The following is a 27,243-nucleotide window of genomic DNA, read 5'->3' on the forward strand; positions in this document are numbered from 1 at the left end:
TAAAAATGCAGTAAATGAAGCAGGCAAAATGGAATACAAACGTCTCAAAAATGAGATCGACAGAAAGTGCAAAATGGCTAAGCAGGGATGGCTAGAGGACAAATGTAAGGATGTAGAGGCTTGTCTCACTAGGGGTAAGATAGATACTGCCTACAGGAAAATTAAAGAGACCTTTGGAGAGAAGAGAACCACTTGTATGAATATCAAGAGCTCAGATGGCAACCCAGTTCTAAGCAAAGAAGGGAAAGCAGAAAGGTGGAAGGAGTATATAGAGGGTTTATACAAGGGCGATGTACTTGAGGACAATATTATGGAAACGGAAGAGCATGTAGATGAAGATGAAATGAGAGATAAGATACTGCGTGAAGAGTTTGACAGAACACTGAAAGACCTCAGTCAAAACAAGGCCCCGGGAGTAGACAACATTCCATTAGAACTACTGACGGCCTTAGGAGAGCCAGTCCTGAGAAAACTCTACCATCTGGTGAGCAAGATGTATGAGACAGGCGAAATACCCACAGACTTCAAGAAGAATATAATAATTCCAATACCAAAGAAAGCAGGTGTTGACAGATGTGAAAATTACCGAACTATCAGTTTAATAAGTCACAGCTGCAAAATACTAACGCGAATTCTTTATAGACGAATGGAAAAACTGGTAGAAGCGGACCTTGGGGAAGATCAGTTTGGATTCCGTAGAAATGTTGGAACACGTGAGGCAATACTAACCTTACGACTTATCTTAGAAGAAAGATTAAGAAAAGGCAAACCTACGTTTCTAGCATTTGTAGACTTAGAGAAAGCTTTTGACAACGTTAACTGGAATACTCTCTTTCAAATTCTGAAGGTGGCAGGGGTAAAATACAGGGAGCGAAAGGCTATTTACAATTTGTACAGAAACCAGATGGCAGTTATAAGAGTCGAGGGACATGAAAGGGAAGCAGTGGTTGGGAAAGGAGTGAGACAGGGTTGTAGCCTCTCCCCGATGTTATTCAATCTGTATATTGAGCAAGCAGTAAAGGAAACAAAAGAAAAATTCGGAGTAGGTATTAAAATTCATGGAGAAGAAGTAAAAACTTTGAGGTTCGCGATGACATTGTAATTCTGTCAGAGACAGCAAAGGACTTGGAAGAGCAGTTGAACGGAATGGACAGGGTCTTGAAAGGAGGATAATGGAATGTAGTCAAATTAAATCGGGTGATGCTGAGGGGATTAGATTAGGAAATGAGACACTTAAAGTAGTAAAGGAGTTTTGCTATTTAGGGAGTAAAATAACTGATGATGGTCGAAGCAGAGAGGATATAAAATGTAGACTGGCAATGGCAAGGAAATCGTTTCTGAAGAAGAGAAATTTGTTAACATCGAGTATAGATTTAAGTGTCAGGAAGTCGTTTCTGAAAGTATTTGTATGGAGTGTAGCTATGTATGGAAGTGAAACATGGACGATAACCAGTTTGGACAAGAAGAGAATAGAAGCTTTCGAAATGTGGTGCTACAGAAGAATGCTGAAGATAAGGTGGGTAGATCACGTAACTAATGAGGAGGTATTGAATAGGATTGGGGAGAAGAGAAGTTTGTGGCACAACTTGACTAGAAGAAGGGATCGGTTGGTAGGACATGTTTTGAGGCATCAAAGGATCACAAATTTAGCATTGGAGGGCAGCGTGGAGGGTAAAAATCGTAGAGGGAGACCAAGAGATGAATACACTAAGCAGATTCAGAAGGATGTAGGTTGCAGTAGGTACTGGGAGATGAAGAAGCTTGCACAGGATAGAGTAGCATGGAGAGCTGCATCAAGCCAGTCTCAGGACTGAAGACCACAACAACAACAGTTTATGATGCCTCCCACATGTACAATTTGACACATGGAAAATGGCTGGTTTTGAACTGGGCAGTACTGAGAGTGCAGTAGTGAGAAAAGATTTTGGTGGGGGGGGAGGGGATAGTTTTTCTCCACACAAGATGCCATTTCAGTTACAGTGGAGCAATGAAGCTTAAAAACATTGTTTGTTCATCTATGACAGTTTTGTTAGAAGTGGTGAGTCTGTTACAGCTACACAACTAACGTTTTATGTATGTTTCAATCTTGGTTGACACTGAGTAAGAAGCATACAGGCCCAAGATGCTCAAAACGTTGCAAGGGTAAGGGAAGCAATAGTCAGAAGCCCAGGATGGTCAGCTAGGTGTCATGGTAGTGAACTAACAATCAGTCTTGAACTAGGACTAAGCCACCTCTGAAAAGTGTTACATGAAAACAGCTACATTCACTGTCAGGTATCATAGGCTGTTACTGGTGAGACACACAGGAAAAACACCACCAAAGAAGAGAACAAGAAACTTATGTGGCTCAATGTGGAAAGTGTTGGAAGCTGGCTCCTGAAGAGACACAGCATCTAATTAATATTCAGGCCACCGAAGGAAAAATGACTGCTTACGAAAACTGTGGACGACGATCTGGCACTTAGAATGCCTGTGGTGTACAAAATACCATGCTAATATGGCTGCTACTATGTAAGCCAAGCAGTATCCACTGTTAAGTGATGTCAGACTGAACACAAGTAGTGCTTACACCTACTCTATCCTGAAAAATCAGCTGTGGCAGAATGCACTCCAGAAAATCCACACCGAATTCTATTCGACGACACATCAGTCATTGAGGATGATGGGATTTTTGGATCACATCATAAAAGAAGCAGTAGAAATAAAAATATCTGAAAACGCTATCAATAAGGACAGCATTTTGAGCTCAGCACAGTCTGGTTCCCAGCCAGTGGGAGGCTGAAGCAGGTGCGGTAGGCGCAGGATGAAAATATTACATTTGGCGAGAAACAGAACACTGCTGAAATCACAGCCAGCAGTGCAGCTATATAACAATGAGGTCACAGTGAGACGGCAGTAATTTACCACTTGACAATGGCTGAGAAGAGCCTGATGAAAAGCTCGTGTGATTTTAACCACTTGACACAGCTGGAAGCCTGAGAAGATTTTATTAATTGTGAATCAGTTAGACGAATTTTGCCTACATTAAAATTCCATCCATACAAACTTCTTATTGTACAACAACTGAAACTAACTAATTTTGCTGTGTGTGAAGACTTGCAGAATACAAGTAATTTTGAGCGATGATGTTATTTTATTGATGGGCGATGAAGCTCATTTTCATTTAATTGGGACTGTCAATAAACAGAACCTGCATTACTGGGCTCATGCGCATCAACACCTTTTTCACCAACATTCTTTACATTCTGAAAAAGTCACAATCTGGTGTGCCCTTGGCTCTTGCGGTGTTATTCTACCATATTTTTTTGAATAAAATGGGGCCACAATCTTTAATTTATTCTGAGTATGTTCGTTTGCATGAAACATTCTTGAAATCAGAACTGAGAAGGCTAAAAATCCCTTGAAAACATGTTTGCTTCCAGCTGGATGTGCTACATCATGCACTGCAATGGCATTTCTACGGTGCATGTTTCCTGGACAGATTATCTCATGTTTTGCCTTTGTTCCTTGGCCTCCCAGATCTACAGACATGTCACTGTGTGACTTTTCCTTTTTTTTGGGGGGGGGGGGGGGGGTACCTCAAGAGCTGCGTCTATAAGCACAAACTGCAAAATTTGGAATGTGTTGAAGAATGCAGTCATGCAAAAAATTGCTGGCATTGCTGAAGATAGACAGGTCTCTGTGATGGGGGATGTGGAGAAGATACTTGAATCGCCTGGTTGGAATGATGGGCATCACCTCGGTGACATTATTTTTCACAAATAAATCTGGCCTACAGTAAATGGCAACTGATGGTCTTTGGTTTAATGTAAATAAGCAGACATAAATTTTAAAATATCCAATGTATTCTTTGTCTCAAAGCTATCTGTCTCCCACATCAACCTGTGTATCTCATATATATCACTTCCAGAATGAATTTCACTCTACAGCAGAGTGTGTGCTGTTCTGAAACTTTCTGGCACATTAAAACTGTGTGTCAGACTAGGACTCCAACCTGGGACCTTTGCCTTTCACAGGCAAGTGATGTACCAAGTAAGCTACCCAAGCATGACACATGACTCATCCTCACAACTTTACTTTTGCCAGTACTTTATCCCCTACAATCCAAAGGCAAGTTTTGCAGGAGAATTTCTGTGAAGATTGGAAGGTAGGAGATGAGGTAGATGTGGAAATAAAGCTGTGAGAATGGGTCAGGAATGGATCTCAGGTAGTTCAGATTGAAAAGAACCTGCTGCTCACAAAAGGTAAGATTCTAGGTTCTAATCCAGTACGACACACAATTTTAATCTGTTAGGAAATTTCCTGCACAACTTTTCCAACAAAAGTCTCCACAAGCAGTGAAAGTTAATTCAACGTATACCCAAGCCTCATTGTTTTGCTGTGTTATCTCTTTTAACCTAACTGTATTTAATCTGCTGCTCTGTTGTTTTCAAGAATTTACCTTAAAAAGTTCAAGCATAAGCCTTGTAAAAACCAGAACTGGACATTTGCAGTTTTTCTCAGACTGGATACTTCATAATCACGGAAAGAATTAGTCTCTTAGCAGGACATATAACGTATTGTGAAACTATTTGACAGTTGGAGCATCAGATGCTTCCATCTGTAAAATCCCTCCTGTTCTTGATACTTTTCCAAAATCAGAGTTAGTGTATGAAGCATGGGAATTTTTGTTTTTCTTAAATTGTCTTTATATTTTTATCAACATCAATTTTGTTTCCTTCAAAGTAATCCCCTCATGTATAATACGCTTGTGCCAGTGCTTTTTCCAATCTTGAGAGCACTTCTGGAATTCACTTTTCATTATGGTATTCATCTTCTTCAGTGATTCTGTTCTTACCTCTTCAGTGGTGGCGAAACGATGTCCTTTCATTTGCCTCGGGAATAGAAAAGAGTTGGAGGGGAGATATGTCCAGTGGATACAGTGGCTGAGACAACATAATGGTTTTGTTTTTTTGTGAAAATATCACAAAGTGTCATTGAGATATATGGGGAAGCATTATCTTGATGCAATTTTCATGAGTAGTTTTGTCGCAATTCTGGTCCTTTTCTTCATATAGCTTCATGCAAACGGCATCATAACTTTCAGGTAGTATTCCTTATTGACCATATGGCCATTAGGCAGGAATCACAATCTACTGTCCCACTGTAATCGAAGAAAATAGTGAGAAGAACTTTCACACATGATTGGACTTGTCGAATTTTTTCTGGTCTTGGCTCTTCAGGTAGTTTCCTTAGGGGCAACTGGGACTTGGTTTTGATCTCATACCTTTATACTCATGTTTTATCACCTGTTATAACCTTCTTTAGAAGTTATGAATTGTTATCAACTTCATTCAGAAATTCCTGAATGATGTCAATGAGTTGTAGTTTTTGGTTGAAATTCAACAGTTTTGGAACAAACTTTGCTGCTGCATTTTTCATGGCCAGAACATCCATAAAAATTGCTTGGCATGAACCAAAGGCTATGATGATATCATTAGCAACCTCTCTGATGATGGTTTGGCGATATTCCAGAAACATTTATTTTCTTTACTTCTTCCACATTGCTGTCAGTAATTGATGTTAGGACATCCAGGGCAGTCTTCACTTCAGTGTCTCTTTGAAACATTTATACCACTCATAACTCTTGTCTTACTCATAGTAGATTCGCCAAAAGCAGCAGTCAACATTTTGGGTATGATGCTGCATTTTATTTCATTTTTCAAGCAAAATTAATGCATAAGCTTTGATCCATGTTTTTCGAAAGTAAAAATTTGCTGAGCACTTGGAAACAAGGCTAACCTCTTCAACTTTCAACAATAAACTAAATATTCAAAACAGCTGAAAATGTAATCATACACCAGGAACATGTGCACCAACAAGATAAAAAACATTGAAAATTGGATGTAAAAAGCCCATCAAATTAAAAAATTCCTGTTACTTTTTGATCACACCTTGTATGTAACTCAAAATGCTTCATTCTGAATGAATCGTACTGCACAGAGTTATATTGATCTTCACACAAATATCTTGAGAATTACTAGTGACATACCCGACTGTCAATAATTGCATAATTAAAGTCTTTATTCAAATTAATGCCTATACTCTTAATGAACACAATCTGCCCTTCTACATCTAACACCCGAACCTCCAGATGACAGACACTCAGATCGGTTCAAAGCATTGTATGTGGATAGAGTATGAATCAAGACTCCAATTTAGTTTGTGTTATGTGCTGTCATCCAACAGAATGGATGTAAACATAAGTTAAAAGTAATCCAGATTAACAGTGCATAGAAAAACACAGTGAGTAGCAGATATATATATATATATATATATATATATATATATATATATATATATATATATATCCCACAGGGAAGTTGGTAGAGCATTGAATCAATGAACAAATGGTCCTTGGTTCAAACACCAATGATGACAATTCTTTTTTCTTTTTCTTTCTGTATTATGCAAAGAAAGTATTATATGCAGCAACACGTTTATGACATGTGAAAGGGCTGTTTGGAGCTTACAGCAATGTTCTCCTGACAGTCAGCTTTTGCTACGTAACCTGTAGAGAACATTGGTAGTTTCACAGAATATACAATTGGAAGAGAAAAATAAACAAACAACTGCATCCTACATGCTGAAGTAACAATAATTATGACAACAACAAAATGATAACGTCAATAATTAGTACATATCGTCCAGCTAACAAAGTGAAAGCAGACTGCCAAAAGAACACTGCTAAGCACTTCAAAAAGTCCTTACATGTCAGGAAAATGTTCTCTCATATGAGAGTTTCACGCACGAACAGTTTTTTTTTTTTTTTTTTTTTAAGTTGTCACCTGTGGTGTTTGAACGTGAGACCTTTAGTACGATGACCACATGCTCTACCAAATCACCCACATAAATTTTACGCAAAATTTTATGACAGATACAGTTTTGATGTGCTCCATAGTTCTCGTGTTACTTTTAATTACCGTTATGCATGTTCTACTGGACAACAGCACATAGCACTAAATCAGTGTGGTGGTTGATATGCTATTGACATACAATGTTTGCACCGATCTGAGTGTGTGACATCTGGAGATTTGGGTGTCAGTGGTTCCCCTAAAGAACCTAAATCACAAGTGAAAGCACTGAATCTGACAATCTGCTCAATAATGTTTGTAATATAATAACCATCACACAAAGATTTCTGCACCAGTTATAAAATTCCCCTTCCATGGCTACTTATGTAGCAGAAGGGGCCCCTTTAGCCTTTTATAATACCCCTAATTAGTTAATTAAGGGATATAAATAAATTTTGTTTGGTGTAAATAGCTTGAAGAATGGAAATTACTTGTTTGCAGGATATGTTACAGTGTACAGAAACAAATGTTCGGTTAATTCACAGTTGCTGCGGGACTATGAATGCAATTTAATAATTTTCTGAATGAATTTTATTCAGTTAATATTTTTTGTACATTTAAATGACATAAAAACAAAAAAAAATTGCAGCAGTATACTAATTATTTTAAATTCAAACGTATCATTTGTTGATCTTTGCAACATTTTTTCCTCAAAGTTTCCCATCTTGGTATGAACAGAGTTCATTTACTCTTTTAGATCTCTGGATGTTGCTTTTCCATGGTTTCTTCTAAATCACTGTATATGTGTGCTGGGATACATACTATGAAAAGATCACAGCCAATATCCTGAATTCTTGTTCATTCCAAGCTAGTACTCAGTCTAACTGGACATTAAACCCCAATCTTCCTGCCTTGTGTCCGAACACACTAACAGGTACAATTAATATTTTCAACTGTGCATCTAAACAGTAAGTTCTGCTGGAAATATCACTTTGCCACGAAGAAAAATGATCCTAATCCTACTCCTAATGAGCCAACTCCCCAAGACACCATCCAAATTGAAGCCTGCCTGGAACAGTTCCGTCCTCCGTCACAGCGGGACCCACCTCCTCTTCCTCAAAATCACCCTCTCCAAACCTTTCAGGAATTTCTGACTTCCAGCCTTGCATCTCAATCCTTCTTAAAAACCTTAATCCTACACCCAACATCACCACTGCTGAAGCCCAGGCTATCCGTGATCTGAGGACTGACCGATCCATCGTCATTCTTCCGGCGGACAAGGGTTCCACGACCGTGGTACTTGATCGTCGGGAGTATATGGCTGAGGGACTGCGTCAGCTTTCAGACAACACCACATACAAAGTTTGCCAAGGTAACCCCATTTCTGATGTCCAGGCGGAGCTTCAAGGAATCCTCAGAACCTTAGGCCCCCTGCAAAACCTTTCACCTGACTCCATCAACCTCCTGACTCCACCGACACCCCGCACCCCTACCTTCTACCTTCTTCCTAAAATCCACAAACCCAATCATCCCGGCCGCCCCATTGTAGCTGGTTACCAAGCCCCCACAGAACGTATCTCTGCCTACGTAGATCAACACCTTCAACCCATTGCATGCAGTCTCCCATCCTTCATCAAAGACACCAACCACTTCCTTGAACGCCTGGAATCCTTACCCAATCTGTTACCCCCCGGAAACCATCCTTGTAACCATTGATGCCACTTCCTTATACACAAATATTTCGCACGTCCAGGGCCTCGCTGCGATGGAGCATTTCCTTTCACGCCGATCACCTGCCGCCCTACCTAAAACCTCTTTCCTCATTACCTTAGCCAGCTTCATCCTGACCCACAACTTCTTCACTTTTGAAGGCCAGACATACCAACAATTAAAAGGAACAGCCATGGGTACCAGGACGGCCCCCTCGTACGCCGACCTATTCATGGGTCGCTTAGAGGAAGCCTTCTTGGTTACCCAGGCCTGCCAACCCAAAGTTTGGTACAGATTTATTGATGACATCTTCATGATCTGGACTCACAGTGAAGAACAACTCCAGAATTTCCTCTCCAACCTCAACTCCTTTGGTTCCATCAGATTCACCTGGTCCTACTCCAAATCCCATGCCACTTTCCTTGACTTTGACCCCCACCTGTCCAATGGCCAACTTCACACGTCCGTCCACATCAAACCCACCAACAAGCAACAGTACCTCCATTATGACAGCTGCCACCCATTCCACATCAAATGGTCCCTTCCCTACAGCCTAGGTCTTCGTGGCAAACGAATCTGCTCCAGTCCGGAATCCCTGAATCATTACACCAACAACCTGACAACAGCTTTCGCATCCCGCAACTACCCTCCTGACCTAGTACAGAAGCAAATAACCAGAGCCACTTCCTCATCCCTTCAAACCCAGAATCCCCCACACAAGAACCACAAAAGTGCCCCACTTGTGACAGGATACTTTCCGGGACTGGACCAGACTCTGAATGTGGCTCTCCAGCAGGGATACGACTTCCTCAAATCCTGCCCTGAAATGAGATCCATCCTTCATGAAATCCTCCCCACTCCGCCAAGAGTGTCTTTCCGCCGTCCACCTAACCTTCGTAACCTGTTAGTTCATCCCTATGAAATCCCCAAACCACCTTCCCTACCCTCTGGCTCCTGTCCTTGTAACCGCCCCCGGTGCAAAACCTGTCCCATGCACCCTCCCACCACCACCTACTCCAGTCCTGTAACCCGGAAGGTGTACACGATCAAAGGCAGAGACACATGTGAAAGCACCCACGTGATTTACCAACTGACCTGCCTACACTGTGATGCATTCTATGTGGGAATGACCAGCAACAAACTGTCCATTCGCATGAATGGACACAGGCAGACAGTGTTTGTTGGTAATGAGGATCACCCTGTGGCTAAACATGCCTTGGTGCACGGCCAGCACATCTTGGCACAGTGTTACACCGTCCGGGTTATCTGGATACTTCCCACCAACACCAACCTATCCGAACTCCGGAGATGGGAACTTGCCCTTCAGTATATCCTCTCTTGTCGTTATCCGCCAGGCCTCAATCTCCGCTAATTTCAAGTTGCCGCCACTCATACCTCACCTGTCTTTCAACAACTTCTTTGCCTCAACACTTCCGCCTCGACTGACATCTCTGCCCAAACTCTTTGTCTTTAAATATGTCTGCTTGTGTCTGTATGTGTGGATGGATATGTGTGTGTGTGTGCGAGTGTATACCTGTCCTTTTTTCCCCCTAAGGTAAGTCTTTCCACTCCCGGGATTGGAATGACTCCTTACCCTCTCCCTTAAAACCCACTTCCTTTTGTCTTTCCCTCTCCTTCCCTCTTTCCTGATGAGGCAACAGTTTGTTGCGAAAGCTTGAATTTTGTGTGTATGTTTGTGTTTGTTTGTGTGTCTATCGACCTGCCAACGCTTTTGTTCGGTAAGTCACCTCATCTTTGTTTTTATATATAATAAACAGTAAGTTTAATTGACATTAGTAGCTCTTCAGAATGAAACAATCTTTTTAATGTCAAAAATTTGTTCATTAAAACCTGAAAGTTGGATGTTGTAATTAATGTGAAAAATACATTTGTGTGTTTGATTAAATAGCATGTATTGTGGTGGTTATAGTGTTGCATGATACAAGCTAATATGAAAATGACATTACTTTTATAGAGCTAGTCCGGGACTAATACAACTAAAAAATGAGGACTTAATGAATATCAAGGAAGATACAGATTTAGAAGATCCAGAAGCTAGCTCTGAGCACTTCATGGCAATTTTGGTAGAATGTTTAGCCTTGCTGCATAAGCTGCCAGATGCTATTGAGGTGAGACATCATTTAAACATACATTCACATCTGCATCATGAAGAATTTATTGTATGTTAAAATATACTATTCTTACAGTCTGTCTCTAAGTTGTTGCTGTAGAGGTCAAAGGCACTTACACTTGTAGGAGAGCCATCATTTTGAGCCGTAAACTGTGATTTTTTTTACATTATTATCAGAAAATATGTAAAATAAATAAGCCTATTTCAAACTTAATTTATTTGACAATTTCTTTCTGAATTAAGTACGGTTGTGAACAGAAATACGTCCAGGAAACTTTCATTAATGTTAATGTGTGAAATGTTCAGTGATGATATGACCAATAAATCAAAATTGTGCATAGCAAAATCTGAAAAATCATTTAAGGAGCATGAAAACTTAATCATAATTTTTAAGAAATTAAATAGAAGATAAATACAATCAGCTCTAGGGATAAAACAAATGAGAATTTGAAGAAACAAACCAAATAAATGGGGACAAATCATATTTAAAAAGAATTTCAGCACCAGTTGCACTTTTATTTTATACACTGCCGGATTTAGCTGCTAAGGCCTTGTACCTGAATTGATTCACAATTCTTGAAGTATCCTCACTTCATAAAGGCTTGTGGGCAAAATCTGGCTGTGTATAAAATAAAAGTACCACTGGTGCTGAAATTCTATTAAAATCATTCCTTGCAGCTATGAATGCCCTGTGTCCCCCTGTTCAACATACAGGACAAGACAATTATCAAATCACTTTCACGACATTGTCTTCCAAATCACTCAACAAGTTTCAAATCAGTGCACATACTGCTTCAAAGTGATATTCATCCAAGAATGAATCCCATAGTCTGTTGCTATGTCATTTTCCTACATTCTTCCAGGGGTGCTTGTCACACAATGTATGTACAAGAACTTTGTGATATTTGGAAAGTTTAAGACAGTTGCTGGTAGAAGTAAAGGTCTGAGGGCAGGTCTTAAGTCATGCTGTCAGAAGAGAATTTGCTCACAAAAGTCACAGGTTCCAAGGGTAAGTTGTGGTCCAGCATAGTTTTAATTTGCCAGGAAGTTGTGAGCATCATATATGTCACCATCTACGCGTGCTTCCTACGTCTCCATCTACATGTGCTCTCTAAAAGTCAGTATACATTGCATGACACAAGGTATTTTGAATCGGTATTGGCAATATCCTTTAATCTTGCATTCACATATGTAGCAGGTGTCTATGTGTCTTAGTACACACATTAATCTCTTGTTATTGTAATGGACCCATATACTGTTTATATGATGGAGGCAACTGGACTTTTGTGGTCTTCCTTGCATATCAGTTACTGAATGATTGAGGTGGCACATCAGTATGACACTGGACTTGTGTTGGGGAGGACAGCAGCTCAGGTCCACAACTAGAGTTCCTTAAATTGCTTAAGGCAGTTTCTAGAATGGATCTTTCAAAGGGCACAGTCAATTTCCTTCTCTATTCTTCCGCCAATCCAAGCTCGTGTTCTGTCTCTAATGACCTTGTCGTCAACAGTGCAATGAGCATTGTCTCACATTTATAAACATTGAACAAGAGCTGACATTCAGTACACCAAGTAGAAATAATGTCTGCTAGTCTGCATTTTCTTACAGTAATCTAGAGATTTGAAATAGTCATCTAAGTCTCTGAACAGGCACAATCTCCTAACTCTGTATAATAAAGTGTGCATATTGAAAACATTAATGGTCCTGCTACACTTTGTATCTCACTGCTGAAATGGCAGTTTCACATTACTCCCCGTCTCATCCACTGCTCCAGTCTTAGCCTCTCTTTTTCTCTGCTGTGTATCGACAGTTACTATTTTCTGCATAACACATTATGTCAAACCTTTTAAGACTACTATGACAATTTTCATTCTGGATCAGATGATGACATGAAAAATGAAAGGCTGCAAGTCAAAACAACTAATTACAGGGTAACAAACTTCTCATGTATTGCTTTGCTTGTTACACAAACTACAATAATAAAAATTGTAGATAGTCTGAAAAATGCCTATATACCATGATTTACATTAAATTATTTCACACTGAAACTTTAAAATGCGACATCAACGTTTATTCTAGCCTCTAGCATCCTGTCAGAAACTCTAATGATTTTAATGATGTGCTCCCCCTCCCCCCCCCCCCCCCCCCCCACACACACACACACACTCACACATACACGCTCACAGCAACACATATGCACCTTATGAACGCTGCCAACCAACTGTATATAATTCTTATTTTATACCTGGTGCACATACAGTGCGAACAGCAACAATCATCCATAAACATTGAAGGCATGAGGGGTCAAAGAATTCTTTTGTGGTTGTTGCAGTTTATATCAGCACATGCATTTGATTTTTTTAACCATCTGAAAGCCATAGTGTGACTGTTGTTGAACAAATAAAGCAGAGTGGCTGACCACCAACTGCTGTCAGGTGGTTGCCAACCATTACAGTAACTATACCAGACATAAAACATGTTGATCACAGCATTCGTGGCAACTGCCAGGTGACAGATGATGAAATATGACACAAAATCAATAAAGATAGTGTTATTTACATTATTGCTAGGACACCAAAAAGTTTTTTTGGACTACCATGTGTATGTTAACTGACCAAAGAAAAGAAACAGGTAAACAGTACCTATTGACATATTCAGCAATTCAGAATGAAAGGGAAGGCCGTCATGAGAAGTTATATAAATATTGCAGCAGATAAATATTGTAGCAGAAGTTATATAAATATTGTAGCACCCTGAAGAAATTTAAAGCATGCACATCTTTATGTGTTAAAAGCTTGCAAGCTCATGTTCAAGTAGACACACAGCTGTATGAGAAATCTTCCCCTAATGAAGTTCAGCAAAATTGTTGTTCCCATTTTATCATGCATAAAAATGGAAATACAGTGGAATCTTGTTAATACATTTTTGAATGTCATAATCAGGAAAATGCGTTACTGAAAAATACCTAAATTGGTAATGATTTGATTTTTTTTTTCAGCAGTGGAAATGCGTAATTTGTATAATTAAAAGTAGCCCTTTTGAATTAATAAGCAGTCTTGTAATAGCACACTTCCTGATATGCTATACTAGTAAATTAGAATTCTAAATGCGCCTTTTCAAGAATATATCCAGAATATCACACCCAGAAACTCAGAATTATGCATTAACACACAAGAAGCAAAAGTATTTTGAATATAGTGACAGTGGCGATATCCAAGGCTGCTGGACATGTACATTTAAGCCTACAGCCAATTGAGGTGCAGGTGCGTCACTTGACGCTAGAGCATAGATAGCTCTAGCCTCCAAAATATGAACCCCTTTTTAGGAAAGTATCTAAAAGACTCAGATATCAACATTTAACTTCAGTTTGAGTGGGATTTTTGTATGTGAATATCTCCTGCATATACAGTATATGTTAATCACATTGACATCCAATTTCAATGTTTCTGTCAATAACAACACCAATACTCATATGTAACTCATAAAACGTAACATTGTGCATAAATAATCTAACTGGTTAATAGAGGCGTGACACCACCTAAAACAATTTGAGTAAATAAAGAATAAATAAATAAATACGAACCTGGCTTGTGAAGAATTTATTTATTCACAAAGGAAGATGGAGTTTTCAAAGATATTCTTAATAGAAAGGAACTTTGTTTATTTTGCTTTCCCCCATTAGTGAATCACTACTGATAATATAGTTTTTCATTGCTAAAGCTATTAATATACTCTACATGTTAACCTAACTATGCTACATTACACTGCAAGGTCCCATCTTCACAGGTGTTTGAAGAACATGTCAACTGTTGCTTGTTTCTTGTGTCATAATTTTAATTTCGTATTGTCCATCTTCATTAACATGTTCATCAACTTCAAAACTTAACACACAATGTTTAATTGTGTCCATGGATTCAGTGGGGATTTGACATTGTAGGATTTGGCAAAGGTTCTGTTTCATAAGGATGAAACTTCCTTGTGTCTCTGCCATCTGCTCCTGCAACATTTCATCAAACAGTGGTAAATCCGGGATTGAATGTAACAATATTATGAAAAGGGTAGTTGCTGCTCACCATATGCAGAGAGGCTGAGTCCAGATAGGCACAAGCTAGCTTTCGGCCAACAAGGCCATTGAAAATAGACAACATACACATAAACACTCACGCAAACACAACTCTCACACACATCAACAATTTCTGGTTGCTGAGGCCACACTGTGAGCAGCAGGGCATGATGGGAGCCGCAAGCTCGTGTTTTGGGTAAGGAGGAGGCTGAGGTAGAGAGGCCAAGGATAGCAGGGCAGGGGTGGGAGATGCTTAAGTGCTGCTTGTGGGAGTGTACAGGGACAAGATGGGGAGATGTTAGGGGTAGGGTAATTAGGTGCAGTTGGGAGGTTAGACAGAGGATAGACGGGGTGGTTGCAGAAAAGGAGAGAAGTAAAAAGACTGAGGATGTAGTGGTGAAATATAGGGCTGTGTTCTCATAACCCTCCTGACCTCAACCTCATTAGTCATTGTCCTTACACATCTAGCCCCTTCCCTGTTCCCATTGCAGCACTACACAGCCCTCTATTCATCTATTCCAATGACACATCCTCAGTCTTTCCTGCACCCCACACCCTCTCGCCCTCAGTCTAACCTCCTACTGCACCTATCTGCCCTATCCCAACCCTCTCTCCACCTTGTCCTGTACATTCCCACAAGCAGCACTTGAACGACACCCCCGTCCCCCCCCCCCCTTCCCTGCTATCTCTCATCCTCCCAGCCCCAGCCTCCTCCTTGTCCCCACCATCTGGTTGCCTCTCCTGTAATGGGCTGCTGCTTGCAGTATGGTGTCAGCAGCTCACCTTCTGACAGTCTTTTTCTTGTGCCTATCTGCTATTCAGCATCTCCACTATATGGTGAGTAGCAACTATTCTTTTCATTCAGTTACTTCATTAGTTGACATGGACTGGCAGACAGCAACACCTTCGTCATAGTCAACGTATGGCATCCAAAGTAAAGTTGTTCCGTATCTTCATCTTGCCATTGTTGAGCTGCAATTTCATTGTTTTCTGACATGATGTTGTCTTCTGCAATGCTATGTTTTCTGAAATGATCTTTCCTGTAAGTGCCAGTATCCAATTAAAGCCAGCCTTCTGAAGACAGTTTGATATTGTGCTGCCTTGCAGAAAATCCCACATGTTTCTCATAAAATAGATAGCATCCAAGATCGTCACTTTTCTTCTTGTACTATAAAGACAGGCCAGCCTCTTTCGTACAAGAGATTTTCTGTAGTTTAGTTTCAGGTATTTTATAATGCCTTGGTCAGGTGGCTGAAGGTGGTCTGTACAACTGACTGGAAGAAACACTACATTTATATTATGAAGATATAATGTATCTTGAGAATGAACTGCACATTTGTCAGTGAAGAGGATGATTTTCCTGTTTCTGACACACAACCTTGCACCCCAAGCACGCAAATATTCTTCAGATGTACTTATTGTTACCCATGCTTTCATATTAGCTGTATATTTGCGTGGGAATGTCCGCACATTTTTGAAACATCGTGGACTTTTCACCTTGTTAATTACTATTGACACCAACTTTTCTGTTCCACTTGCATTGCAACATAACAGAATAGACAGCTTTTCATTGCTAAATTTTCTCCTGTGGTATTTCTCTTTTCTGAACTCAAGGGTTTTGTCAGGCAGAATGTGAAAAAATGGCCTATTTTTCCTGCATTAAAAATATTATTGGCACTGTATCTGACAATGATAGATGGAAGAGTATTTTTCTACAACCCAACAGTTTCGATATTCTTACTTCCAGTCACATCTGGAACACATTTATACACGGAATTGTGTCACCTCTTAAACCTTTTGATCCAACCATTGGATGCCTTGAAGTCTTCGGGTCCCAAATTTAGTGCTAAATATGTAGCTTTAGCATGAACCATAGTACCATCAACTGGAATGTTTGCTATGTGAGCTTGCCTAAACCACGTAAGTAACACACTTTCCAGTTCTGGAAACTGATTACAGTTCACACATTTTCTTTTGCCATTTCCTCCTTCTAGACATGTATGTTCAATTATTTCGCTTGCTCATTATCGTGTTTAATGTCCATGTCAATTACGTGCAGTATCAACTCACTTCTCCTGTGGATTTTGTCTACTCCAGTCATAATATTTCACTTTTCTTCATTAGCAAACTGCCCTCACTATCTTCTCCATGGTGCATTGATATGCTATTTGACACACACACAAAAAAAAAAAATACCGTATGTACTGAGACTTAACTAAACACCAATGTCACGCTATACCGTGCACTAACGAAGACTAGCAACTGAGTTACCTGTGGTTTATTGTTGATGTTTGGCTGCAACAACATTGCTCCAGCCTCCGATTAGCACTTGTCGATAGGTTGCAAGTCATCAGAGATACTGCCAGCTGATACGAGCTACAAAACTGTACTGTACTTCTGCTTGTCAAATTGGTCATTACTAGCATAGCGTATGATTTGCACAGTTGCAGGCACTAAAAAAACCCTGCCAAATTTGAACGCACTAGGTAGGGAGGGAGAATGTGTAAATGAGTTGGGTTCACATGCGTTTAATGCAATTGGTGTTGGGACTCCCAAAAACTGATGTACTGTGCAGGAAAACGTGGCATTGAGGAAAGTAGTAACGAAATTCCACCGTAGTTACTTGGTTGAGCACTTGAAAGCAGACCATTAATCAGTTAAATCTAGAAAACCAGATAGATGACAATCTTGCTTTATTTGCTGTTGTGGCACCCTTTGCTGCGCATCGACCTTAGCAGTCCATCCCCGTTTCATATGCACCTGCCTCACTATGACCATCTACTGATGCAGCAAGTTTCCTTCTTTGTACGCCTACTTCTGCGAAGCTCCCAATTCTGCTGTGCCCATCTACTAAGGTTGGTAACTACAGTGACCAAGACAATAGCTTCCTACTAAGCTACAGTTCTGCCTGCCTATCCTGGTCCTCAGTTCTAATCTCCCTTTTGTGGTGACAGCATTTGGAGTTCGTCCCCACACAAGTGCGGTGGTGTATGTGTTACATAGCTGCATGCTGCATACATGGAGCCCTTGTTGTAAAGTATTGAGACTCACCCGTGCAGGGCGGTCTCAACAGCTTGGTACGTAAAACAGTGCTTCATGCCACAAGACATTCACTTCTACTGGCAAGTGCATATGCCCATATGGGTACTAGCCGAGAATTGAGCTCCCATCCATCATGGCCGGTACACTTGCAGCATAACTGTGTTCAATTCTTTTGGACCATGCCCTGGCCATTTCTTGTAATCAATTCTGTGCCTTGTCTTAGCAACATTGTATTTTTGTCTGTGCTATGAATTGTATGGTGTTAAGGCTATTACTTGATGTTTCACACAATGAACTGCTTATATGCTACAGATGCAATTGTGCCACACACTATGTTTTGTGCTTCAGCCATGAGCATTTTGTGCATTTTGTCTCTTTGCCTCCATGCAACGTAAAGACCTGTTCCTGCTACCACCAGCCCAACTGACACCTCACCTCGTGTGATTGCCATGCCAGCACCCCCTGATGTTATCACTGACCTAATTGGGCATCATGTAGAACTGCGGCGATGCAAACCTGACCTGCCTGCACACAGTGTCCAGCTGCCCAGCCTGTGGCCCCAAACTCGATACATCTGCCACTGTTACCATCCCGTGTGGCCTGGACACTCCCGTGATCGAGGGTATAGACCTTCCCCTCCCCCCACTGCCACCCCTCTGATGATACTGTGACTCACCTACTGTCCTTCAATCCTTGGGATCTGCACCATGGTTTTCCTCAGTAGACACCACTGTCGCTGGCTGTGGCATCACCCATGATGCATGTTATCAAATGGTGATCAGCCAGTCCAGCCATCATACATGTTGGAGATCTGCGATGTTGTCTCATTGCCACCAGCTGCTGATTGCTGTAAGACACTCTGGAGCCCCCTCGCTATGCAAATCACATCGTATGAGATGCAGAATGACTGGGTCCTCCTTTCCCTCATCCAATATGGGGACTGCCAACCCTCTCAGTTCCTGCACCACCTCCGAATCCTGACAGAGGCAAACCAGGTCTCCAACAGTTTCCTTTATAAAATGTGGCTGGCTCACATTCTGGACCTGACACAAACATCTGTACACCAGTGGCACCACATGTCAATCTCTGCCTCGCCAAAGCTGTCAGCCTCGCTGACAGGGTACAGGAAACGATGGCCTCCCAGCGTGCGACTACTGCCATTGTGTGCCAACCACACTCCCATGCGGTGCCACCAGCTGGCCATTACACTAACAGCGGCGTCACTGAGCTTACTCATTGCACCACTGATATCACCAGCTGCTCCTCTCCGTGCCAACCCACAACACAGCACCAAGTAGCCAGCAGTACTACAGCCTCACCCACTTCAGTGCAGACATGACAATGGTGCAGTGTACCGTTGGCCGCCAGGACTCTGATGACCACCAAGTGTGCAGCTGTAGCCACCAGTATACAGTGCAGTGGTGGCTATCGCCACTGCAGCTCCAGCTGCCCCACCAATGCCTTTTGAGCCACGGCCAGTCTCTGCGGGTACCATGAGTGCTTCGGCCCAGACACTGCTAACTGCAGGAAGCACTCCTGTTCGGCCCCAGATGCCAAAAACCACCAGGATTAGGTGCGCTCTGTTGCTGGTCAGTCTCCCAGCTCCTCATCTGCAATGCCTTTCACTCCCACACCGTTCGTGATGGATACTGGCTTTGCGGGGCTGAACTGCAGTTGATGGTGAGGTACCATCCAGCCACCAACGACTTCGTGAAACAGCTCCACTGTACCTTGAAGACCACTCTAGCCTGCCACAACAGTAGGTGGACTGTTGCCCTGCGTCTGCTACTTCTCGCCCTCTGTGTTGCTCACTAGGCCAACCTGGAGATGTCTGCTGCTGACCATATCTACTGCCATCTGCTTGCATGCCAGGTGACTTCCTGGAGCCTGCTGATGCCATCTGCGGATGATGATGTATCTGAGTTTGTTACTTGCTTTCAGGAATACGTGGCTCATGTGTAACACCCCACCCTCCCACCTATTGCCATGGTGAGCACGGGACATTCGTTCACCAAAACCTTGTCTCATGCACTCACATCATACTGCGCACTGAAGCCTGTTACCTCCACTTCATTTGCACTACTCTGACCCCCACTGGGCCCTGAAAAGGGACTCCAGGAAGTTCACCCTACATCTTCACAGTTCCTCTACCATTGTCTTGATCGACAGTCTGCACTGGGTCCTGAAAAGGAACTCCAAGAAGTTCACCCTACATCTTCACAGTTCCTCTACCATTGTCTTCATCGACAGTCTGAAGCTTGCCTGTATGCTGACCGACCCCACACCATTCAGCCCAACAGCCATCCTCAACAACACCTGAAAGACATCCACTGCCAGCAATGCTGGCAACACCACTGAAACTGCTTGAATCATTTCTGCCACTGACCCCTCAGTCAAGAATTAATTTGAAGAGACAGTATTTATCCATTTTAAAATATACTATACACAGTTTAGCTTTCTTATAATGACACAGTTACAGTGACAACGTGGCTGTAACATTGTGATTTCTGTGATATGGCCATATTCCTCGTAAGGAAGATACCTGCCATTCTTGCTTAATACAACAAATGCAAGTGTGTGTATCTCATGTATAATGTCATTTTCTGCCTCAGTTAGAAACAAGATTTTCCAAGACTCAATGTACTATAGAAATAAATCTGCTGTTGTAATATGGCAACCTGACATATTCTTCTCTCTGCCCTTCTGTCAACAGTAGGTGTAATATAGACTCCTCACCTCATTGTTACCCCAGCATGTTTATACTGCAGTAGTGGTGACAGCCACAGAACTCATCAACAATACATATGATGTTAATTTCCATAACAATTTGTTACGAAGTGCATGTGTTTTGGAACAGCTTGGCCAGTAAAAGAAAAGTTTTACTGGTGGCAGAGAAAGTGAAAGTGACTTCGAAGAAAGGCATAAAAGTTTTACTACATGTAAACAAAATGGATGTAGAACTAAGCAGTTATAAAAAGCTGAATGGAGCAATGTGGATAAAGCACTGCTTAAGTGGAGTAAGCAACAGAGAAGGGTCAGTGTACTCATTAGTGCACCTCTCCATGTGACGAAAGTAGAAGAATCTGCTAAGAAGTTAAAAGATGATGAATTTGTGTGCAGTAGTGGCTGAATTGCTTTCAAGCAACATCACAGCATTACCTTTTTCAAAGTGAGCAATGAAGGCACCAGTGTGAATATTGAAACAATCCAACAATGGCTAACTAATGTGTGGCCTACAATTTGTGAAGGATTTGCAGACAACGACATCTTAAACGCAGACAAGATACATTTTCTTTGAACTGACATCTGCCAAAACTCTAAACTTCAAGTGGAAAAAATATGTTGGTGGCAAGTTATCCAAAGAACAAATAACAGTCCTGGTTTGTGCTTATGTACATGGAACTGAGAAGAAAAAAAAAATGGCTCATGATTGGTAAATCAAAGAATCCTAAGTGTTTTAAGCACATAAAAAATGCTAATAAGAGGTCCTGGATGACCTCCAAACTCTTTGAAGCTGAAATAAGGCATTGGTATGGAAGCTTAGAACTCAGAAAAGGAAGATACTGGTTCACAACTGTCCAGCACATCCTGCACTCTCTGGTCTGGAGAGTATTAAGCTCATTTTTCTTCCTGCAAACATGACAAGCTTATTCCAGCCCACGGACCAAGGAGTAATGAGGAATCTGAAATGCCACTATTATAAGGTCATTTTATGGAAAACTGTACAATGCTTTGAGAAACAGCAGGATTATTCTGTTACACTAGAGGATTGCAATCAAATGCATTACAAAAACTTGGAGCTGGGCCACAGCTCAAACCATCAAGAACTGTTTCTTCAGATGATGACCTTGTTACAACTGAAACTGAAACTAAGGACAAAACTGTAACTGAAGTGAAGAATTGGGGCCACAGTGACCATGAAGTGAATGAGGGAGATGAGATAAGAGGAAGAGGAGGAGGAGGAGGAAAAGAAGAAGAAGAAGAAGAAGAGGTAGAAAGAAAGAAAGAAAGGTTGCATCCCTACTGTGAGTGATGCTTTAGAAGCCATTAGAATTGTGAAGAATTCTATGATGCTAGGGGCGGGTGCAGTGAAATTGCAAATGAAGTACTGAACATATAATGTAATTTAGAAAGTGTATTTGGCAAATAGATGGCAGATAAAATTATTGATTAATTTACTCCTAAGTAAAGAAGTTTGGTGAGTACTTGATGAACTGCTGTATATACTATATTCGTGTAAGCTTAAGAGTGAATACTGTATGTAAAATAAAACAAAGCTAAATAAATTTGTTCTTTTCCATTTGCCATCACAATAGACTGAAAATACGAATCTCTGTTACAACAAAACTCATTTATAACAACATAATTTTCAAGGACCTTGTTGTTGTTGTAGCCAGGTTCCATTGTAGATATATTAATTTTGTTAAAACTGTCATTATTGATTAACATATTTTTGTTTCTCTAGTTTCTGTTCTGTGTAAATATTTTATTTGAGCATTTTGCCTCTCAAATTATCAACTGCAATCATACTTTTTATGTATAGTCTGATTATTTATGAATGAATAAATATTCTATAATAGAGGGAAACATTCCACGTGGGAAAAATATATCTAAAAACAAAGATGATGTGACTTACTAAACGAAAGCGCTGGCAGGTCGATAGACACGCAAACAAACACAAACATACACACAAAATTCAAGCTTTCACAACCAACGGTTGCTTCATCAGGAAAGAGGGAAGGAGAGGGAAAGACGAAAGGATGTGGGTTTTATGGGAGAGGGTAAGGAGTCATTCCAATCCCGGGAGTGGAAAGACTTACCTTAGGGGGAAAAAAGGACAGGTATACACTCACACACACACACACACACACACACACACACACACCCATTGACAAATGTCTGCTTGTGTCTGTGTATGTGCGGTTGGATATGGGTGTGTGTGTGAGTATATACCTGTCCTTTTTTCCCCCTAAGGTAAGTCTTTCCGCTCCCGGGATTGGAATGACTCCTTACCCTCTCCCTTAAAACCCACATCCTTTCGTCTTTCCCTCTCCTTCCCTCTTTCCTGATGAAGCAACCGTTGGTTGCGAAAGCTTGAATTTTGTGTGTATGTTTGTGTTTGTTTGTGTGTCTATCGACCTGCCAGCGCTTTCGTTTGGTAAGTCACATCGTCTTTGTTTTTTGAATAAATATTCTAATATTATAGTCAAATTTTGACATATTACTTGCCTGGGGCAACATCTAGTGTGAGTGATGCAGATAATGGTGACATCTAAAATCATTTAAAATTGAACAAGGCTCCCCCAATGGCTACCAGATTCTGTACAGAATTTGCAGCTGAGTTAGCACCTTTTTGAACCATATTATTGTAATGCTTCTCACACTAACTTTTTCTAGATAGCAGGTTCAGTGATTTATGTTTTAGAACAGGAAGAAAACTTGAGAAAATTTAATTGAAATTTATTTTCTCTATTTATTCTAAAATGTAGTCTTTTTTTTCTTTTCTTTTTTTTTTGCCGAGATATAATTTTTTTCATCTACATTACACACGGATCAGTGGAGTTAATTTCTCTCTGACTCTCTCTCTCTCTCTCTCTCTCTCTCTCTCTCTCTCTCACTAGCGAGCAACTCCTACTAAAAACAAGAAAAAACAATTAACAGTAATTATAGATTAAAGGAAATTAAGTGTCAATGCAGCATCAAGTATTTAATCTCCACAATGTTGTTGGACTATGTGGTATAGTGGCTCTTTTTCTCTATCGTTTCTCAATAGCAAGTTCTTCCTGTTATTAGAAAATGCAACTAGCACAGAAAAAGATTTAAATGTGTTCTCTTTTTCATCGATGCTACAGAAAAATACTCTGATTACTTCTGCTGGTGCAAAATTGTAAAAATAGTCAGGTTACATCTAATAATCCAAAATTATTTTTGTAGGATGGACATTACATATTGCCCAGCAGAGTTAATTAACATGTCCCATTCTTCTTTGTGATATCTTCCTTCAGTGAGTGTGGAAAAACAATTGACAGAAATTATTGTTGGAAGAAAGGAAAAAGAAAAACAGCTACATGGTGTCATGCATGTGATATCCAAATCCACAGAAGCTGAATCCCTGCCAGAGGAAACAGACCTAGGTGGCTGTTAGAGGGCATAGTATTGCTGCATTGCTGTGCTCACCATGTGAATATACTGACCAATAGTGTTCCTCGCAGCTGGTATAAACACAGCCACCCAGCGAATGGTCAATCAGTTCTGTAATCATGTCAGATATTGTGGGTTACTATCCTCACTGTACTATGGACTATTTGATAACTTGATCTTTCTCTCTGGTCATGGTTTGGATTCTCTCTCTCTTTGCTTGGTCTGTTGGCATTGTAGGGGCGAAGGTTTCCCCTTTGCACTTTGTTGTTGCATAGAATGCTTTGGGTTTGTCTCTGCATCCTGTCTACTGTCAATCAGCCATATTTGCTGTGACCATCACTTGGTCTCGTGTTCTCCTTTGCAGGCAGCCCTTCCACTTTGCATCTTTACTCATTTTTTCATGTGTCCTGACACGTGCTGATGTTTGGCTACTTGCGAAATGGTATTGGCAGTGAGAATACAGCAAGTAGTTTAGTACTGTGGACACTGAATTGGTTTGCCTGCGGGAGCAACAGCAGCAGCTAATACAAGAGAAGCAACTTCAGATAGACTTGTTGCAAAAGTTGCTTTGGCTTCAGGTGGGCAGACGCGAAGTGCACGAGGTTGCTTTGCTCCAGGCCTCAGCACCCCTGCAGTTGATGCCACCATTCATCCTCCAATTGTTTCCGCCTTTTTCTGACACCACAGAGGACTGGGACACGTATCAATTGTAGCAAAATTTTTAAGGTGCTGGAAGTCGTGGATAATTCATTGCAGTGATAATTATTTCTGTCATGGACATTGCCGGATACATGTTTTCTGCTCTGCAAATTGGCACCTCTGTCTGCTCTTCGGACTGATTATCATTCCCAGAGATTTTATGTGGTTACCTGTAGGTCCACAGTACTAAACTACTTCCTGTATTCTCATTGACAATACCATAAATAGCCTTGGACAATCATACTGCTCCTTGGTCACTGACTTACAAAGTCTCAGCCACAAATGTGATTTCACTTGCACCAATCAAGGCTGCAATACTTCATACACAGACCTGTGATTCGTGGCATCATGATTCAGCTGACACCCGATCCTGATGTCCATACAGTGGCATTGAAACCTTAGAACCCATTGTTGGAGGACGCCTTGTGCATTGCACATACTTAAAATTGCACAGGCTGCTAAGAAAGGACTCATGGCAAGACCACAAATTGTGTTGGTTAATGCACTACCACATGTTCCACCCTTGCGTCCCAGGTGTAGGATGAACCCCAGGTTGCAGCAGTGGTGTGACTCATTATTCATTATTGTCTGATGTCTCTATGATATCCAAACCTCCAGTTGCTCGTCATGCATGGTATGGAACTGCTCCCTTCATGCTCATTACCATGCTCATTACCAAGAAGACTGTTCAGATTGCTGGGAATCCTGCACATGCTGTGGCTGACACAGCCATCTCTGCTTGGTGTATCTAATCTGTGCAACCCACTCCCATCCTGTCCCATGAGTATATTAGCACACTGTACATGCACTGCAGTTGGTAGTCCCTCCGGGCAACCCCTTTGTGTGGAAAATGTTTCCCTACAGTTCACTTTTCTCAACCAGGACACCTATTTCCAGGTGGACGCAAGGGCCACCCTTTCCGTGATAAGTCAGGTGATGTATCCATACCTGGGCCCACCTGAATTGTCCCCCTTCAGTGTCTGGTGGCCTATTTCTCATTGTTGATGTCTCTTGATCACTGTGGCCTACAAAAGTGTTATGTGGTTATCACATTATTTGTCGTGACCACCTGCTACTAACAATTTTGGCCTTGATGCCTTTACATTGTTTGGGTTTTCTGTTTCTGAAGAAGAGTGACTCAGACTTTCAGGCACACATCGCCCTTTGGCCAGACGCCCTGTGTTGATTTTACTGTGCCAGATCAATTCCAGTTACCTTATGTGCTGCTGTGAAGCAGGATGTAAATCAGCTCCAGGTGTTGGGGTTAACAAGCCAGTGAAATCCAGTGCGCAGGCCATACCTGCAGTTATCATCAGAAAGCCCAGTTGTTCTCTCCAATTGTGTGGAGATATCAAGGCTAAAATCAGTGTGATACCTCCCCTTCTCTCTTTGCTTCGTTTCTTTTGCTGATCTTTCCTCTTCTTTCTTCCTTCTTCGTACCGCGGCTATATCTTAGGGTTTTCAGTGCAGAAATGTAGTGAGAAGGGGGCACGTGTGTGGTGGTTCATGATATTGTAGTGCTCGTGCCTCTGGTTTGAGAATACTAATGACTGAATTATGAACATTTTTCAAAAGAAAAACTTTTAAAACTATAAATAATAGTGTAGCTAGTACTATCTATCGTTCTACTAAACTGAATAAGCGCAACACCATTGATGAAGTTTCGACCTCAAAAGTAGTTTATTAATACAAATTAGCTGAAATAAAAAAAAAAAAAAAACCTCACAGTTAGAGTAATTAGTTTCTGATGTTTGTGTAGTGGTCATTGATACTTAAAAGATCGTTTCAATAATTCTGTCACTGTCCATTTATGAGTTGCTAAGCAACGTATCAACAAGCTGACTATGCAATGATTAATATTTGTCATATCCCGACAGTAAATCACTTCTCGCTTGCTTTAAGCATCAAGACGATTACTGTGCCGCTCATATAAGTCTTTGACAGTTATTATCAAGCTAACATCCGTAAATTGCAGTTAATGTTACTGAATCCTACACACAACGATAATGCCCAATATCCAGCTGCATATCTTAAACTCCACACTGATATTTGAGAATTCGCGTGCGATTTGTTTGCACCAAAGTCGGGCCATTGTTCCCTAGAATAATTTTTAAATCAACTCCGGGCTGTAAATTAACAATTCTATGCTCATTCATGAAAGTTACAGAAGATCGTACTCGACGACTACTTGATCACGCTTTCGAGCAACACGGAAGTTTCTGTTCTTACAAAGAGGAAACATATCATGCATAATGCAACAAGGTGTTTTGCTATGTCAAAACATATTTATATCTATCTCATTACCTATTAAATGTTATAAATAATTAAATTCTTTACTCTGTAAATAATCAATAAAATTTAGAAATGAATTACATGTATTAAAAAAAAAAAAACAAAGAAAATCTCAAGTTGATATGACGTCATGGGTCACTACTTGTTTTGGCTCCCCTACCCTCACGTGATACAAAGTAGATCCGACTATATTGGACATACTCGTGTAATGCTGCAAGTGCTTGATCACAGGTGGAAACTTATCCAAAAGACCTTTTCACCAAACTATAGAGGGGAATACTACTTCTAGTTTGACCTCACCAATGATTACCTTTGGTGAGGAATCACGGAAC

General features: G+C 40.9%; 1 protein-coding gene across 1 annotated transcript in view; it reads left to right on the forward strand.

The window, feature by feature from the left end:
• LOC124795203 (exocyst complex component 4) overlaps nt 1–27,243 on the forward strand; it is a 234,362-nt gene that overhangs the window by 61,074 nt on the left and 146,045 nt on the right. The window contains exon 6 of the mRNA XM_047259109.1: nt 10,519–10,672. Within this exon, the coding sequence (XP_047115065.1) occupies nt 10,519–10,672 (154 nt within the window). The remainder of the gene's footprint in view (nt 1–10,518; nt 10,673–27,243) is intronic.

This window comes from Schistocerca piceifrons, chromosome 4, assembly GCF_021461385.2.
Source record: "Schistocerca piceifrons isolate TAMUIC-IGC-003096 chromosome 4, iqSchPice1.1, whole genome shotgun sequence".
In the NCBI taxonomy this organism is placed as follows: domain Eukaryota; kingdom Metazoa; phylum Arthropoda; class Insecta; order Orthoptera; family Acrididae; genus Schistocerca; species Schistocerca piceifrons.